The sequence below is a fragment of the Neomonachus schauinslandi genome, chromosome 15 (assembly GCF_002201575.2).
Source record: "Neomonachus schauinslandi chromosome 15, ASM220157v2, whole genome shotgun sequence".
NCBI lineage: Eukaryota > Metazoa > Chordata > Mammalia > Carnivora > Phocidae > Neomonachus > Neomonachus schauinslandi.
Window position 1 is genome coordinate 45,190,239 of NC_058417.1, and position 14,942 is coordinate 45,205,180.

The 14,942-nt window shown below is 57.2% G+C and overlaps 1 protein-coding gene across 2 annotated transcripts; it reads right to left on the reverse strand.

Annotated features, from left to right (window-relative positions):
* Positions 1 to 5,498: 5,498 nt before the first annotated feature.
* CD79B (CD79b molecule) lies at positions 5,499 to 8,883 on the reverse strand. 2 transcript variants are annotated; one of them, XM_021678410.1, is made up of 6 exons: positions 8,802 to 8,883; positions 8,061 to 8,108; positions 6,891 to 7,193; positions 6,538 to 6,656; positions 6,225 to 6,266; positions 5,499 to 6,115 (listed from the first exon to the last, which is right to left on the reverse strand). In XM_021678410.1, the coding sequence occupies exons 1-6, from the start codon at positions 8,857 to 8,859 to the stop codon at positions 6,017 to 6,019; spliced, it is 669 nt and encodes a 222-aa protein (XP_021534085.1). In that variant the 5' UTR covers positions 8,860 to 8,883; the 3' UTR covers positions 5,499 to 6,016. The 2 variants fall into 2 exon arrangements, with proteins under 2 accessions (XP_021534085.1, XP_044777606.1); XM_044921671.1 differs by lacking the exon at positions 6,891 to 7,193 and having other exon boundaries at positions 5,844 to 6,115.
* Positions 8,884 to 14,942: the final 6,059 nt, after the last annotated feature.

The window sequence follows — 14,942 nt, forward strand, 5'->3', positions numbered from 1 at the left end:
CTGGAGGTCCCTGAGGGTACCCCTTTAGGGTTACCATGGTGGCAGCAAGAATGGAAGGGTGTGGAGGTAGACTTGGGATTTTCCCTCTGGTGCTGGGGAGTCATCCACCCTTTCTTGGGGCACCAAAGGGCCAGACCCCTGGCTTCTCCAGGTTCAGAGATTGTCAAACCATGGCCTCCGTATGGTGGCCGGTAGGAAGAGGCTGTGATTAGCATCTCTGGGGTCAGCCTCAAAAGACTCGAGATGAATTGCCCATCATCTTGGAATCCATGAAATTCAGTGTGTTTGGAAGCCCTTCATATTTTCAGATTTGAAATCTGGGGTTTTCTGTACCTATTATGGAAGCTCATGGATCTGCTCTTGATCAGAAAGTGGCCTCTTTCAGGCTTCAGGAACCCCTCTGAGGTTCAATCCGCGGGGTTTGGGGCCAACTTATTTTGGAGTCATACTTACCACAGCCTTAGGGCCAGCCTCAGAGAGACTGGTAACCGTTCTTCCCACTTCCCCCACCTTGGTCACTTGAGGCCCACATTTCCCACCACGAACTCTGTGCTGTCTTCCTTGAGGCCCGAGGCTGGGATTACCCCTGGGATGTAACTCCGCCTCCCCTTTGCTTCCAGCAGGAGTCTGAGCACCACGTCAATCATCCAGCACCGGGTCAAGGTCTCTAGAGAATGTTATGTGGGGGTTCCCAAAGGCTTCGTCAGGGGAGGTGGGGAAGGAGATCAACATTTCTGAGTGCCCACCACGTGCGAGGCTCCGTCCTGGCTGATTGGGGTGGGAGGCCCATTTCAGAGGAGGACACTCAGACTCAAAGAAATAAAGTAGTTTGCCCACAGTCTCTTGGCTCCTAAGTGATAGCTGCCCAAGGCCCCCATCTTCCCACCACATGGAACTCTTTAGAACCCTCATCCGGGAAAGACAGTGGCGCTGTTGGGCATGGACAGAACTTTCCTCAGCACAAAGCTAGCAGAGGAGGGTCAAATCCCCGCTCAGGAGATGTTCAGTGAAGCTGGGGGGAATTGAACGGAAGGAGCTTCACCCCAGAATGAGGTCCACGGACACCAAGAAAAGCTGCAGAAAAAACAACCCGATGTAACCCAATTTAATGAACCAAATCACATCATCCTTCACATGTGAATTGCACGTTTCAGTGTGCATCATGTTTTCACTTCCTTTATCTCTTTGGACCCTTGGGTTTGCCACAGGGCTCAAGCAGGGAGGAAGGGCCTTGGAGGGCTTGGGGGTGGGGGGTAGCATAGGGATAGGCACTCCTGTGGGTTGATAAGGGTGTTGTTTACCCTGGCTGAGAATCTCTGAACCATCTACAAGTGCATAACAGCCTCCATAACTGGACCTATTAATTTCCACTTTGGGGATTATTCCCCAGGGAGACAGTCCCATGGATAAAGAAGTAGTGAGGGGCACCTGGGTGGCTCAGTTGGTTGGGTGGCTGCCTTCGGCTCAGGTCATGATCCTGGGGTCCTGGGATCGAGACCCCCGTCAGTGGGGCTTCCCTCTCAGCGAGGAGTCTGCTTGTCCCTCTGCCCCTCCTCCTGCTCTCTCTGTCTCTCTCTTTCTCTCTCAAATAAATAAATAAAATCTTTAAAAAAAAGAAAAAGAAAAAGAAGTAGTGAGTACCCAGGTGTGTCCAGCAGCTGTGGGAAGTCTGGGGTGCTTTTCTGATTGGTGCCCTTTATTGGAAATCACCTCTGACTCCTTTTACCTAATTCTGTGCTTATTTGTGGACATTTTATGCCCCTTGTGGGACTGTAAACCCTTCGAGGCTGGATTCATGCCTTTCATCGATTCATTCATTCACTCATTCTCTTTTTCATGCATTAACTGGTTCTAGAAATAGTCATTGCTCTTTCTATGTGCCGGATATCGTACCCAGGAGATGGGCATACCCGGATGAAAAAAAGACACCATCTTTTCTCTGCTGGAGCTTACGGTCTACGGGGAAGAGAGACAAGAGCAAACAAATACATAATGGCAAAATATACAAGGAAATTTCACGTTGCCAAAAATGCCATGAAAGAAACAGCTAAGATAGAGAGGTGAGAGCAAAGCCTGGGAAGAGGGGGGGACAGACAGCAGGCACAGTCCCAGAGCCAGGAACTCAACCAGCACGTGCTAGGTGGGGCGAGCAAATGCGAGGACGATGCCAAGGGAAGAACTCAAATACCCACCCACCCAGAAATGATAAGGTAGGCCACCTTGTGTCTCCATGTCCTTCTCAGAATGAATTTAAAATGAGAAGTACCCCCCAAAAAATCATAAGAAGTACAAGATCTTGCGATACATGGCACTATGTGCATGAAAAAAATTTAAATGAAAAAAAAATAGACAAGGCAGTATGCAGATGCTGATCACAAATATTCTACACGGACTCGTGACTTGCAGAACCTGAGCCCTAAGCGGGACCTCCCGAGGTGTCTGGCACCGCCCCCCTCCCCCCTGCTTTCACCACCAGAGAAAGTGGTGTTCAGTTGGAGAGAAAGAGGTCTTTATTTATTTATTTATTTTTTAATTTAAGAAACGCACTAGGATCCATCTAAATGTACTTTAACAAACTACACTTTGAACTCAGGATTGAACGCTAGTTAATCTTTGTGTGCTGTGGAGTCATCTAAGTTTCCAGGTAGAGGCTTTGGACTTGGAGAGGTTGCTGAGGTATCCCAAGTAGAAGGTGTGTTTTTTTTTGTTTGCAGCTGAGTCACCGGCAGATTCTGAGGGTGCCGGAACCAGGAGCACCGTGGAGAGCCAGACTCACCCAGGAATTTCACAGATGTGGGCTCTGAATCCAGCCCTGAGGGTCATCTAAAGAGCAGAACGCTCACAGACAGAATCTGGGAATCCCAAACCCTGTGTTCCAAGATGGCCTTTTGCAGCCCCTTCGCAGAAGACTCAGACACCTGCTAAGGGACAAACACTACCTACCAGTGACACCCACACAGCGGCAGCTTTTGACATTTTGTTTTGTTTTTCTGTCACCTCTGATTCTGCTGGAAAAAACACCCAAACCCTCAGGTCAGAGAGCACCCCAGGCCTGGCAGCACCTGCATCGAAGGGGCCGGAAGTCAAGCTAGAACAAAGAAGGAACCAGCCTATGCTTACAGCAGGGCCCCGAGGGACCCGGTTGGATTCCCCCAGTGGGCAGTGGGGCATGTGCCCACCAAGGCACCTCAGTGCTGTGTTCTGTGGAAGGGGAGGCCTGGGGGAGTTGGCCAGAGCGGGACCCCTAGAAGGATGGCCCCGTGGCGCGAACTCCAGCCAGGCTGGGACTCGTGTCCTTGTGTGTTGGGACTTGGGAACAATGGGAAATGTTTGCAGATGGCCAGTGTTGTCCCAGGATTCTCTCCTCCCTGGTTCTCCTCCTTCTTTACTTCCTCCTCAATGCCTCCATGCTGCAGAGTCCTCCGAGGGAGGCAGAGGCGAGGTACCAGGAAGAATGCTGGGTTTGGCATCAGCAGGCATCCAATCCCCCAGAAGCTATGACTTTGACCCATTGTTATCTTCCTGAGCCTTGATTTGCTCATTTATCAAATGGGGATGATGCTGCCCCCTTCCAGGGTTATGCTGGGGCTTATGCAAGATTATGTACATGAATATGGGGCTGTTCGATACAATTTTATTGGCATTTCAGAGGTGCTCAATATGTAAGTATTTTAGGGGCCCAATAAAAGATTTTGGTTCATGTTCTGTATCCTGATTTTGGTGGGGGGGGTATATAAATCTGCACATGTGCTAAAATTCATCCAACTGTATACTGAAAGAAAACAAAGTCAATTTTACTGTATGGCAAAAAAAAAAAAAAAGAAGAGCATCTGGTTCAACTCCCTTCCCTCAGACAAGTTTTTATGATTCCCATTCTACAGATAAAGCAACTGAGACCTGAGACTTTCATCACCCCCACCAGCATCACGCAGTTTCATCGGCATTGCCTCAGTCAGTTCTGGGGGCCAGGGGCCCCTAATATAGATAGGACAATAACCAGAGCATAAGCCCCTAAAACAGAAAGACAAAAACAAAGGAAAAAAAAAAAGACAAACAGACCAGGGAGGGCTTCTACATCATGACCATGAGGGCTAATACCCTCTAGGGGTGTCCAGGGTAGGAGGCAGGGCTTGCGGCTCAAGTAATTCTCGGCCAACAGCACTGCGAAGCGCTAGGAAAACTCAGTGATCCAAAAGTATTAGTCGTTTGGTAAAGCCAGGGCTTCTCTTCTCAGGGCAGCCCCAGGTCAGGGGAGACCCTGCTGGGGGGAGAAGTGAAGACACCCTCCCACCCCCAGCCCGGCTGCTAGGGTCCCTGGCGGAGGTAGGAGGACAGAATTAGCGCCACTATGCAAAGCAGCAGGAGAGGAAGGGCTCCAGCTCAGTGGAGGCAGATGCCAAAACAAACCAGTTTCCTCAGGGCCACCCGGAGGCCACAGAGGCCACGGAGGCCACGGAGGGAGTGGGCCCTGCCTGGCCTGCCCAGCCTGGCTCCCGGTGAGCGCCACTGAGCCACGCACACATGGACTGTTGAAAACCCCAGGCGCAGGAAGCTTAGCCCCCTGCCCCACCCCACCTGCTGGTCCAGCGGGGAAGCTGGTAACAACTGGTGGCTGTTCTTACTGGTCCCCACACGCTGGTCTTGCTTCTCCAGTTAAATCGGCCCTTCCCTGGGGGCAGGGATTTCTCTGGCCTGAATCTAGAGCATGAGTGGCAAAGAGGTGTTTCAGGGCGCCCCCCCCCCAAGGTCCATAGGAAGTGGCTTTGCACACGGAGGTTCATTGCCCTTAAGCTCCCAGCTGGGAACTGCTCCTGTCCCTCCTGCAGCCGGCACACTGGGGCCTAATTTGTAGGGCCCTAGGGATCATTTTGTGGGGATGTTGGGGCTCTAGGGGGCCTCCAATGTGGTGCTGGGAAAGGCTGAAGGGAGTCACCTAAGGACCCCCAAACTTCACCACCGCAAAGCCTCCTTCTTTAGGAATCTCTTTCTTGCGTGGCTCTGGGTCAGGCATGGTGGGGAGTAGTTTAACTGGAGACGAAGGCCAGCATGGGCAGCACAAGGCAGGAACGGGGCTTGGGCAGGGACTGGGGATATTTGGGAGGGCTTCTTGCAGATGGAGGGCCTTCAGGGACAGAAGGATTGGGAATGGGTGGGCAAGGGCAAGCTCCTTCAAGGCTGAGACCCCTGCCCTACAGAGCAGGACCCAAGGGCTAAAGGGAATGCAGGATGAAGGCTTCCTGCTAAAAAGGGCTACCAGCCTTTCTCTGATCTGGGCCCAGCCAGGGAAAACCCGAAGGGCGTAACCACAGATCCCAGCCAGGCTTTCAGAGAGAAGCCCTAGTGAGCCCAGGAGAGGCCCATGAGATCCATGGCAGTGATCCTCTCCCACACCCTCCGGGCCCACAGAGGTCCAAACATTTGTGCCCAGAGAGATACTCTGACCCACCCCATACCCATAGATGTCACAAGCCTGTGTGTGGTTTCTCAACACACTGTTTATTCCATGGGAGAATGGGATCAAGGCTAGGAGCCCCCTGGGGTGGGAGAGGATGAGAGAGGGTGGGAGAGGGTGGAAGAGGGTGGGAGAGGGTGGGAGAGGCATGTAGCCCTCTGCGGCCCATCTGTGGCCAAGTGGGATGGACCACGGCTTTTCCCGGGCTCTACAGGAAGCTGGTCTGCTTGAGTCCCTTTGCAGGTTCCAGACAAGCCTCTGCCTTCCCCGTCCCGAACATGGGCTGGATCCCCACATAGCACCCCCAGAAGTCTGGGTCCAGTCTATCCCCAGAGAAGTCCCCACTCCAAATCACTGCCCTGCCCTGCGGCCCTTCCACTCCAGTCTCTGCGCCAAGAGCTGGGGACCAGGGGCCGGGGGGGCGGCAGGCAGATGTGGCGGGCCAGCTTCAGAGGCTGACCGAGGTCCAGGGAAGTGGGGATGAGCTGGGAGCTGGAGGCGGCTCTCACACAGCCAATGAGGGCCCGGCTGGCTGGGCCCAGGGGCATGGGGAGGGCCGGCCCCTCACTCTTGACCTGGGTGCTCCCCGACTGACCACTTCACCTCTCCTGTCCGCAGAGTCACTATGTCCTCATAGGTGGCCGTCTGGTCGATGTTCAGGCCCTGGAGACACGGGATGGCGCTCAGGCCTTGGCTCCTCTCTGACCACACCAGCGGATGGCCGCCAACCACCCCACAGCCCTCAGCGCTGTGGGGCCCCCCTCTTCCTTACCTCATAGGTGTGATCTTCATCCATCCCAGCCTTGCTGTCATCCTGGCGGGGCAGGGGATGGAGAGCAGAGTGTTAGCTCCCGCCACCCCATCCACTGCTGGGCCAGGCTGGGGAGCGCCGGGGAGACTGGGCCGGGGAGAGGGATTGGGGGCAAGGGGTCAGGCGTCAGGGGGTGAGGAGCACTCAGAACAACTGAATGGATGAAGGAGAGACTGCATAGGTGAGTCAATGGGTGGGCTCTGGGGCCGGGGAGATGGAGACCCTGCCCACGTCTGGCCTGCCCCATGGCCGCCTCGCTGGCTGCCGCGGTCACCTTGTCCAACAGCAGGAAGATGGGCACGATGATGAAAAGGATGATGAGCAGGGTCTGGATCATGATGATGCCATCTTTTAGTGTGTTCCTTCGCTTCAGCTGTGCCAAGGTGCTTAACCCTGTGGGGAGGCGGCGAGGGGCAGTGAGGCTGGGGGCCCCCTCTGGGCCTGTGCCCCTCAGGACCTCCTCAGCGGCTCTCCTGGGCCATCTACGGCCGCGGCCACCTTCACAGTGTGGCCCCCCCACTCAGGTGGCAAGCTGGGCCGGGGCGGGGTGCAGATGGCTCTACAAAGGCTCCGTGGCCCCGTCGCCCTTGCCCCCCACCCCGGCTGGAAGGCAGGTCCCAAACCCACCCATGACTCGCAGCTCAGTCCCGCAGCCCTTGCTGAGGGACCCCTTCAGGCACTTCTGCTGGCAGTAGTAGATGCCGTTGTCCTGGAACTGGATGCCTTTGATGGTGAGGGTGGCAATGGAGCCGTTCTGACTCTGTAGGATGCGGCCCTTGTCCAGCAGCGGCTTGGGCTCCAAGTCCATCCCCTGCTTCCGGAGCCAGCTCACGATTTCCAACTCCTTTGCGTGGCACCTGATTTCCACTGTGGCGCCCCTTTTCCGGGCTATGAAGCGTGGGTTCTGCCAGATGCTGGAGCAAGCGCTTCCTGTGGGCGCCAAGGCTGGGATCAGCATCCCGCGGGGCATCTTCCTGACTGCCTGCCCCACCGTGGGCCCCTCCCCTCGTGCCGCTACCCCAGCTCTGCCCCCTTCGTCTGTCCTTGCTCCTGGGCATGGGACAGTCATGAGGCAGAGGTGTGTGGGAGCTGAGCCCCATGAGTGGCCGCAGGCCAAACCACTGTGTCCCGCCCCTTGCCGACTGCCCCCACCCCAACATTTGATCTTCCTGTAGAAGGCCTCTGGAACCTTCCAATTCCTTTCCATGCCCATACAGCAGCGTGATCTAGGCCTCACCCACTGGGGCCTAGAGGCCCATAGGGCAGCCTCCCACCCGGCCTGGTGCTCCCACTTTTTGATTCCTAAACCTTCTTTCTCAGCTTGGCGAGCTCTTCCCACCCACCTGCTCCAAGAAGCCCCCTTCCTGCATCATTCCCAGCATTCCCAGTGAGAGACCCCTGGGAATCTCTGAGGCCCTGTGGCCTGTCGGAGCCCCTAGGGTTACAGGCTCCTTCCCAGGCTGAGTCTGACCCAGCTAGACAGACCCAGCCTGAGTCCTCGGTGCAATTCCCTCTGGCTTCCCCCCTCCCACCCTGGGTTGAGCCACACCCCTTAGTTGCTGGGACTGGAGCGCTTATGTCTAATGAGGGTGACAGCTGGCAGGAGGGGTGCTGGGGGGGCCCTCGGAACCAGGCCTCTGAGATGGAGACCCTAAGGTAGCCTAGAGATGGGTGTCCTGGCTGGGGACATCCGGGGGAACAAGAGCACAGGGGCCACCATGGGACAGCCCCTGGGACCAGGACCAGCATTGGACACACACATACTTGCCCCCAGAAGGGGCAGGGGAAGTTGCTGACCTTTGGGATCCGGGTACTTGTCTTCTGTTTTGGCTGCAGGCACACCTGCTGGGTGGGAGGAAGTAGGCGGGACTGGGCCAGGGCTCTCCACTGGAAACTGGCTGCCCCACCCCTGCGGCCCCTACATTCCTAGACCCACTTCCTCCTCCCAGGACATCAAGGTCAAGAGACCTCACCCTTCCCTGGCACTGCTCTGGAGAGACTGGAGTGGGGAAGAGTCACCAGAAATCCACCTCCCAGTCCCCCTCCTGCCTTGGGCCTGTCGGCTGGCCTTGAGCAGACACCGGGATGAGATGGGAGGAAGGTCACAACTGTCTTCCAGACCAGGGGACCATTTCTGGAACATGCACATCCCAGGGTCTGGTTGGGGGCAGCCTCTCTCCCGTGTCCCCCACCCCCCCACCACACACACACACACACACACACACACAGCCCCCGAGGGACTGGGGTAAACCATACTCCTTTCTTCCGTCCCCGTCCTAGACACCAGCCCCTCGCCCCCAGCTCAGCCGGACACCCTCTAAGCAGAAGAGGGGCCGGGGCCCCACAGCCCAGAGCTACTGAGCGGGGTGACACCCACAGACCCAGGCCCCAGGGCGGTCCGAGGGAGACAGGAGGCAGAAAGTGGGAGAGACAGAAGGTGGGGGCTGGAGAGAGCGGGACACAGAACAGAAAGGCCGAACAGCCCCCGGGGGTGGGGGTGGGGGGTGGGGTGGGGGCCCGCTTCAGGGGGCAGCGTACCTGAAAGTAGCAACAGCACCAGCCAGGTGCCAGGCGCAGGGCGCAGCAGCCCGGCCATGCTCACCGCTCCGTCCTGGACCCCAAGCTGGTGGCTAGGACAGAGGCTCCTGGGGGGAAACGTGTAACTGCCTGGGCTGCAGCCCGTCCCCTCCCTGCCTCTTCCCCACCAGGCCCCTTCCTGCCATGCAAATTGGGACCCAGGGGAGGCACCAGCTCTCCTGGGACCCTGGGGAGGGCGGGCTCTCTCGTCAGCTGTGCAGCTAAGGCTCACAGGGCACCACAGTGGATGACTCCGGGAGGCAAGGGCCACTGGGTCATCCGAGGGCATCTTGTGCTCCCCTCCCCGCACCCCCACCCCACTGACGGTCCTGTCCTGGGGTCCCCAGGCTTCCATTGCGCAGTCCAGGTTCCCAGGCCCTTAGCTGAAGACACCCGGGTCCTGGGGGTGAATGCGAGCCCAGCTCCTCGGCTCTGGGCCGGCTTGCACTCTGCAGGAAGAGAGGCACCAAGGAAGGATGGTGCAGGGGTGCTGGGGATGGTGGGGGTACTTGTACTGGGCCCAGGCCTGGCACCTGGAGGGGCCCAGCGGGCAGCCTCTCGGCTGGAGCGCAGGCAGCCATGTTGGGGCTTGATGAAGATTTGTCCCTGTGGAGGCGGGAGCCACAGAGGTTCTTGAGCAAGAGCCAGATGTGGCAGCTACTTGGCCAGACCCTGGCAAGAGGCCTCCCTCCCTCACTTGGTGAGAGAATTTGCTAGAAGCTGCCAAAGGGGGTGGACTTAGGTAGAGACAGCTTAGAAAAAACCCACCACTCAGGAATCAGGGGACTTCCAGGGAGTTGTCCATAGCTCCCCGGTCTTGGGTAGGGGACAGGAGCCTAGTGCGGGGAAACCTCCAGGTTCTGACACTCAAAAGCTCTCTGGCTTTATCTTGCCAGTCAGTAGAGCAGTGGATGGAATCATAGCGTCCAGAAACTTGTTTGAGTTCCTGTCTGTGTCCCTGAGTCAGACATAACTTTTGCACCTTTGGCCGGGGGCGGGGGGGGGGGGGTCAGGGCTGCCCTTGTGCAGTGCACAACCTGCACAACCACACATGGCAGGCTTGCATACCTCAGCCCCACAGCCAAGCCCACTCTGAGTTTTATGTTTCCCCCTTTTTCTCTCTTGTCCCCTCAATCCCTCTTTTCTCCCAACTCCCAGGAGGGGAAGAAGGATGCTGAATCCTATGTGTCTTCTGCCTATATCTCGTTCTCCCTGCCACTCTCCATTTTTCAAACAGCCTACATTAGTGGTGGGTCTGTTTGGGTTTAGAGAGACGTGGACCTGCTCCATGCCAGGGTTGGCAATGAGAAAGGCAGGGGTCTGGGTGGTACCCCCTCAATCCTTGTGGACACAGGCCTCACCTGAATGGTAGGGGCCACCGCCAAGGAGTGCGGGCCAGGACCAGAGCTATAGAAAACAGTGACAGGAGGGTTTAGGTTTCACCCAAGGAACAGCTCGTTCCTGGCAGTCCCAGATGTTCTGGCTGTTTCCAGATGTTCCAAATGGAAAAAAAAAAAAAACATTTCTCTGAAAAGGCGTCAGATGTTCAGTTCACAGAACAAACAGCCCAGGAATATAAACATCACCTGAGGTCAGCCTGGGGACCACAGGCCCCTTGTGCTGGGGTTGGAGGGTGACTGGAGAACCCCCAGAGGAATGGGGGGAAAATCCAGGGGTTTCTTCCTTTAGCAAAGTACTTCCTCATGATGGAGACCTTGGTTAGCTTTGGAGCTAGTGTCCCCCCAAAGTTGGGAAGATAATTGGGGAAGACTTGGGGCACACACGTCTGTGTGTGTGCATGCGCACCCATGCACGTGTATGCTCACACGATGTGTTGCCTCGGCTGCGTGGTGTGGGTCCTGCTCAGGAGCTGGGCCCGGGACCCAGGGTGACTACAGGGGGCACGGAGGTTGGGGGGCAGATGGCATCTTCCAAACACACCCACACCCCCACATCCCCTGTGGGCAGGCATGCAGATGTGGCCTTTGGACTTCATTCCCATTCATGCCTGGCAGGGATCCATTTTCAGGAGTGGGTGGAACCAGTGGGGCCCCCACCGCCTGCAGGGTTATTTGTCACAGCCGGGGCTGTGCTGTTCCTTCTCCGGTGACAACAGCACAGAGTTCTGTCTCGGGTTGTGACGCCTTTTCTTTCCTGGAACAGGAGGCCCCATAAGCCCGCTCCCGCCTCTGCCCCCGGCTACCCTGGGCTGCACACCCCAACATTTGGCAGCCTCCACCTCCCCTTTCCAGGAAGGCAGCTTCGATACAAGAGATGGGGGTGGAGGGAGAGGGGACAAGGGGCTTAGGAGTTTGAGGAAGCAAGAGGTCAGGAACCCCCAGCACCCCTGGGGAGGGTGGGAGAGGGCAGAACCTCAGTTTGGAAGGAGGGGCTCAGACCTCCGCCCCTCCCCCAATCCACTCTGCTTGGCCCTGCTGGGCTTGCTGTTCTGTGGCAGAGGGTGGAGGCCCGCTGGCTAAGAAGGAGGTAGGCTTGATTCCTGGCCCTGTAGTGCAGCAGCCAGAAAGCCGCCCCAAGTTACCTGGTGGTTCTCAGTAAGGAGTGGTCCCACCCCACCCCGGGGGCATTGGCAAAGGCACTGGGGCCAGCTGATAGCTGATGGAGGGGATGATTTTGAAATATTGGCTTTTGTTTTTCATCTAGTATATATCTCTTCCTGCACTAGTCAAGGCTCAGGGGAAGGGTGGGCCAGGGCACCCTGCAAGCTCTCCTGTCCTTGGAGCTGGAGAAGCCCCAGGTGCAGTGTGGAGAAACAGAGTGAGAAGGAGCCCCCCGCCCCAGGGAGGGAGGTCAGCACCCCGGTGGGAGAGCTCAGAACCCTGCAGGGATGCTGGATCCCTCTCCCCACGCATAAAGAACAGCAAGGAGGGAAGGGGCCTCAGGAATATGGCTGAAGGACGTCAGGGTAGCCTGTGGTGGCCCTCCCGAGCCCGCATAGGTGCTATGAGCCAGGAAAAGAGGGTGTAGAAATCTTGTAAAGGACAAAGTGTTTCCTAGTTTGGACAAATACAGCCCTGGGAGTCAGAAATCAAGTTGTAGAAAACAGAAGTATATATAAAGCTATATTTCACCCACCAGGACTGTGGACTTAGCTCACGACATCATACTACTCATTGTCACAGGTCCACGGGACCCTGGGCTCTCTGAGGTCAGAGGCCAGAGGTAGGGTCCTTGGGGGGACAGTATCTGTGAGGAGGGGTGTCCCTTAGGCACCTCGGGGCCCCTGGGGGATGCAGAGAAGCGAAGGAGGCTTCTAGAGAGGAGGCGCTGGGGCCACTGGGTCCCAACGCCATTTCCTGGGCACCATCATGGAGCGGGGGGGGGGGGGGGCGTGGCACTGCCCGTTGGGGAGGGGGCCACGACCCCTGACCTCACCTGGCGTCTTGGACTCCAGCTAAGAGGTTGGAGCTGTAACCTTAAAAATAAAACTGCCACTTATCTTACCGGCAAAAGACGGGTTAATTCGGGAAGAGCAGAGAATTGCAATACCAAAGAAGCAAGCCAAGCAAAACTAGAGACACCGCCACGAAAAGGAGGACCGGCTCCTTTATAGAGGAAAGGGGGACGTTGGGAAGGCTGTTGTAAACGCAAAGTCTATTGGAGGAAAGTGGGAGTAGGGAGTATGGTGGCTTCTCATTGGCTGAGTTCTGTGTGTCTCTCATTGGCTAGGCTGTTGCCAGGGCAGGAGGAAAGCCTTTCCTCTCCCTGCCAGATAGTAAAGGGTAGCCACTGCAAGGTCCGCCTCTTCCTATTGGGTCTGCAATTGATGAGGAGTGGTGGAGCCTGACAGCTCCCCCAGCTGAACCTCCCAACTCCGTTTTAGTGAGGCTTCCCTTTATTAATTTTCAAAACCCAAGCCTCCTTTTGGAGGGGGGGGCAGGAGAGAGCCGGACTGGGCCAGAAAGGGAGTTGGGGCCCTCCTTATCTTGCCCTCTACCCACCCTGAGGTTCCCCAAGTCTTCCCCATTTGGCTCCAATCCCCACCAGCCCTTCTTGCTTCTAGCAGCCCTCAGACCCTGTCAACGTCCACACAAGGAGGTGCAGAAGGAAGAAGCCCGCACATGAGAGGCACCCGGGGGCGGGGGGAGGTTTATTATAAGAACTGTACAAAGGAGCCTGCCTGCCAGCCTGGCTTGGGTCTGTTCCCACCCAGACAGAGTGGGAATGGGTGTGGGTGTGCGGGGGAGGGGGCCATAGGCAGGGGAGGCTCTGCAGTCTGTATGAAGTCCAGTGGTGAGTATCCAGTCCAACAGATGTGGAGGCTCTTGGGGCCACCCCAGTTTGGGGCCCCAGTTTGAGGGAAGGGCAGGGGGCAGGGTGCTGGTCAGGGAGGAGGCTGCCCTCTCTAGGGCGCATCTTCTGAAGCAAGAGACAGACGGTTGCAGGAAGGTAGAAGGAGTAGGGCCTCCTTTCCACGGAGGACACAGGCAAGAGACGGGGAGTGGGGCTGGGGCAATGGGTGTGATGAACGGAATAGGAAGAAGGGACAATGGGTGGCAAGGAGGCCAGAGAGTAGGGCAGACAGAAAGGAAGGCTCCAGCCTGTGGGCACGCGTGCGCACACACACACACACCCACACACACCCACACACACCCACACCCACACACCCACGTTGTTTTGGAGGTTTCGCTGCTTCCTGAGTTTTAATCAAACTGTTCACAAGAAACAAGAGAGAGAAGAGGAACTAAGGGCAACGGGGACTCAACGTGCAAGCCTTACCAGACACGTTCACACTCATCCACACAGCACAGGCACACCTGCCTAGGACACACACACACACACACACCAGACTACAGGGGCACACTGACACAATACGCACACACACAGGTGGGACACAGTGCTTCGTGGGCTTGAGCACACACACAGCTGTACACACAGGCGTGAAGCAGACACAAGGCACACGCGCAAGTGAGTAAATCCAGTGACGCCTGAGCAGGTGTCTCACTGTCCCCTCTGAGCTCGGCCTCCGTCTGTTCTCCGAGCGCCAGAAGAGGCCTGGCACGGCCACACCCGGACCAGTGGTACCAACAAAGATGCTGCCCGGTGTGCCAGGCAGCGGGAAGTTGGAAGGTTGGGCCGGAGCCAGGTGAGCTGTGCACGTCCCAGGGTTGAAATGTCTAACATGGGCTCGGCGACAACACTCTTAGGACCACTTTGAGGAGGGGGAGAGAAGGATGAGGAGGGAGGAAGAGATGGGTGTGGTGGGGGATGAGGCTGGGTGAGGCTACAGAGAGCCCTGTGGTGCTGATCGGGGAGGGAGGGAACAGAAATCTACCTCCTGAGCTCCAGGGTCCCTGCCCCCGCCCCAGGTCTGGGCGCTCTGGCCAAGGAAGCCTCCCGTGCAGTGATGCGGCTGGCGGGACCCCACCTCTATCAACCCGCCATGCTTCCTAGAAGAAGACGGTTCTTGAGTGGACTCCTCCCTCCAGCTCTTCCCCCAGGGGCCAGCCAGGGAGCCAGGGGCTGCACAATGGACAAAGCGGGATGTGGTTTCAGGGGCCACAAGCCCTGCCAGATGCATCAGGATCCAGTGGCCAATCGGACTCGGGGAGCCACTTGTGGACCAGTGACGTTTCTCTTCTCCAGGAAATTCGTGAGCTGGCAGGACGAAGCTGTATCGCAGTCAGGGGAGGCTTGGCGGGCCCTGGGTCAGGTGTCCGCTCTCACTGAGTTAAGACATCTTTATCCGGGAGAGGCCTGGGGGGGCCTGTAGCCCTTAAGACTCTGGTGGCAAGACGACAGCTCATCCCTCCACTGTAGGCTGGCTCCTCCCCCGTGTGGGGGGCAGAGATCTCTGGTGTTCCAACCTCCCCCAAGAGGAGAGGCCCATGAGGGGGTGAGAGCAACTTGAAGTGAGAAACCAGGGAAGCAGGGGGGAGGTGGGGGGAGCCTCAGGCCCAGGGTGGAGCCTCCGAGGGCAATTCCCATTTTCCATGGCCTGGGTGTCGGCCCCAGCGTGGCCACAACCTGTCCCCGACAGGGAGCCGGTCAGCGGTAGACTCAAAGCCTGCTCCCTCAGCAAGCAGGCACCATGAGTGAGTTTTGGGGGGCCGTGCCAGGCTCAGCTGGCTACCTCGCCGC

What these genes read in the sequence shown, in the direction of transcription:
- CD79B (XM_021678410.1), bottom strand. Translation starts at nt 8,859, where the DNA reads ATGGCCGGGCTGCTGCGCCCTGCGCCTGGCACCTGGCTGGTGCTGTTG. An exon ending in TCTTCCTGCTGTTGGACAAG is followed by an intron (nt 6,267 to 6,537) that starts GTGACCGCGGCA and finishes CTGCCCCGCCAG; the next exon opens with GATGACAGCAAGGCTGGGAT. An exon ending in ATGAAGATCACACCTATGAG is followed by an intron (nt 6,116 to 6,224) that starts GTAAGGAAGAGG and finishes CCGTGTCTCCAG; the next exon opens with GGCCTGAACATCGACCAGAC.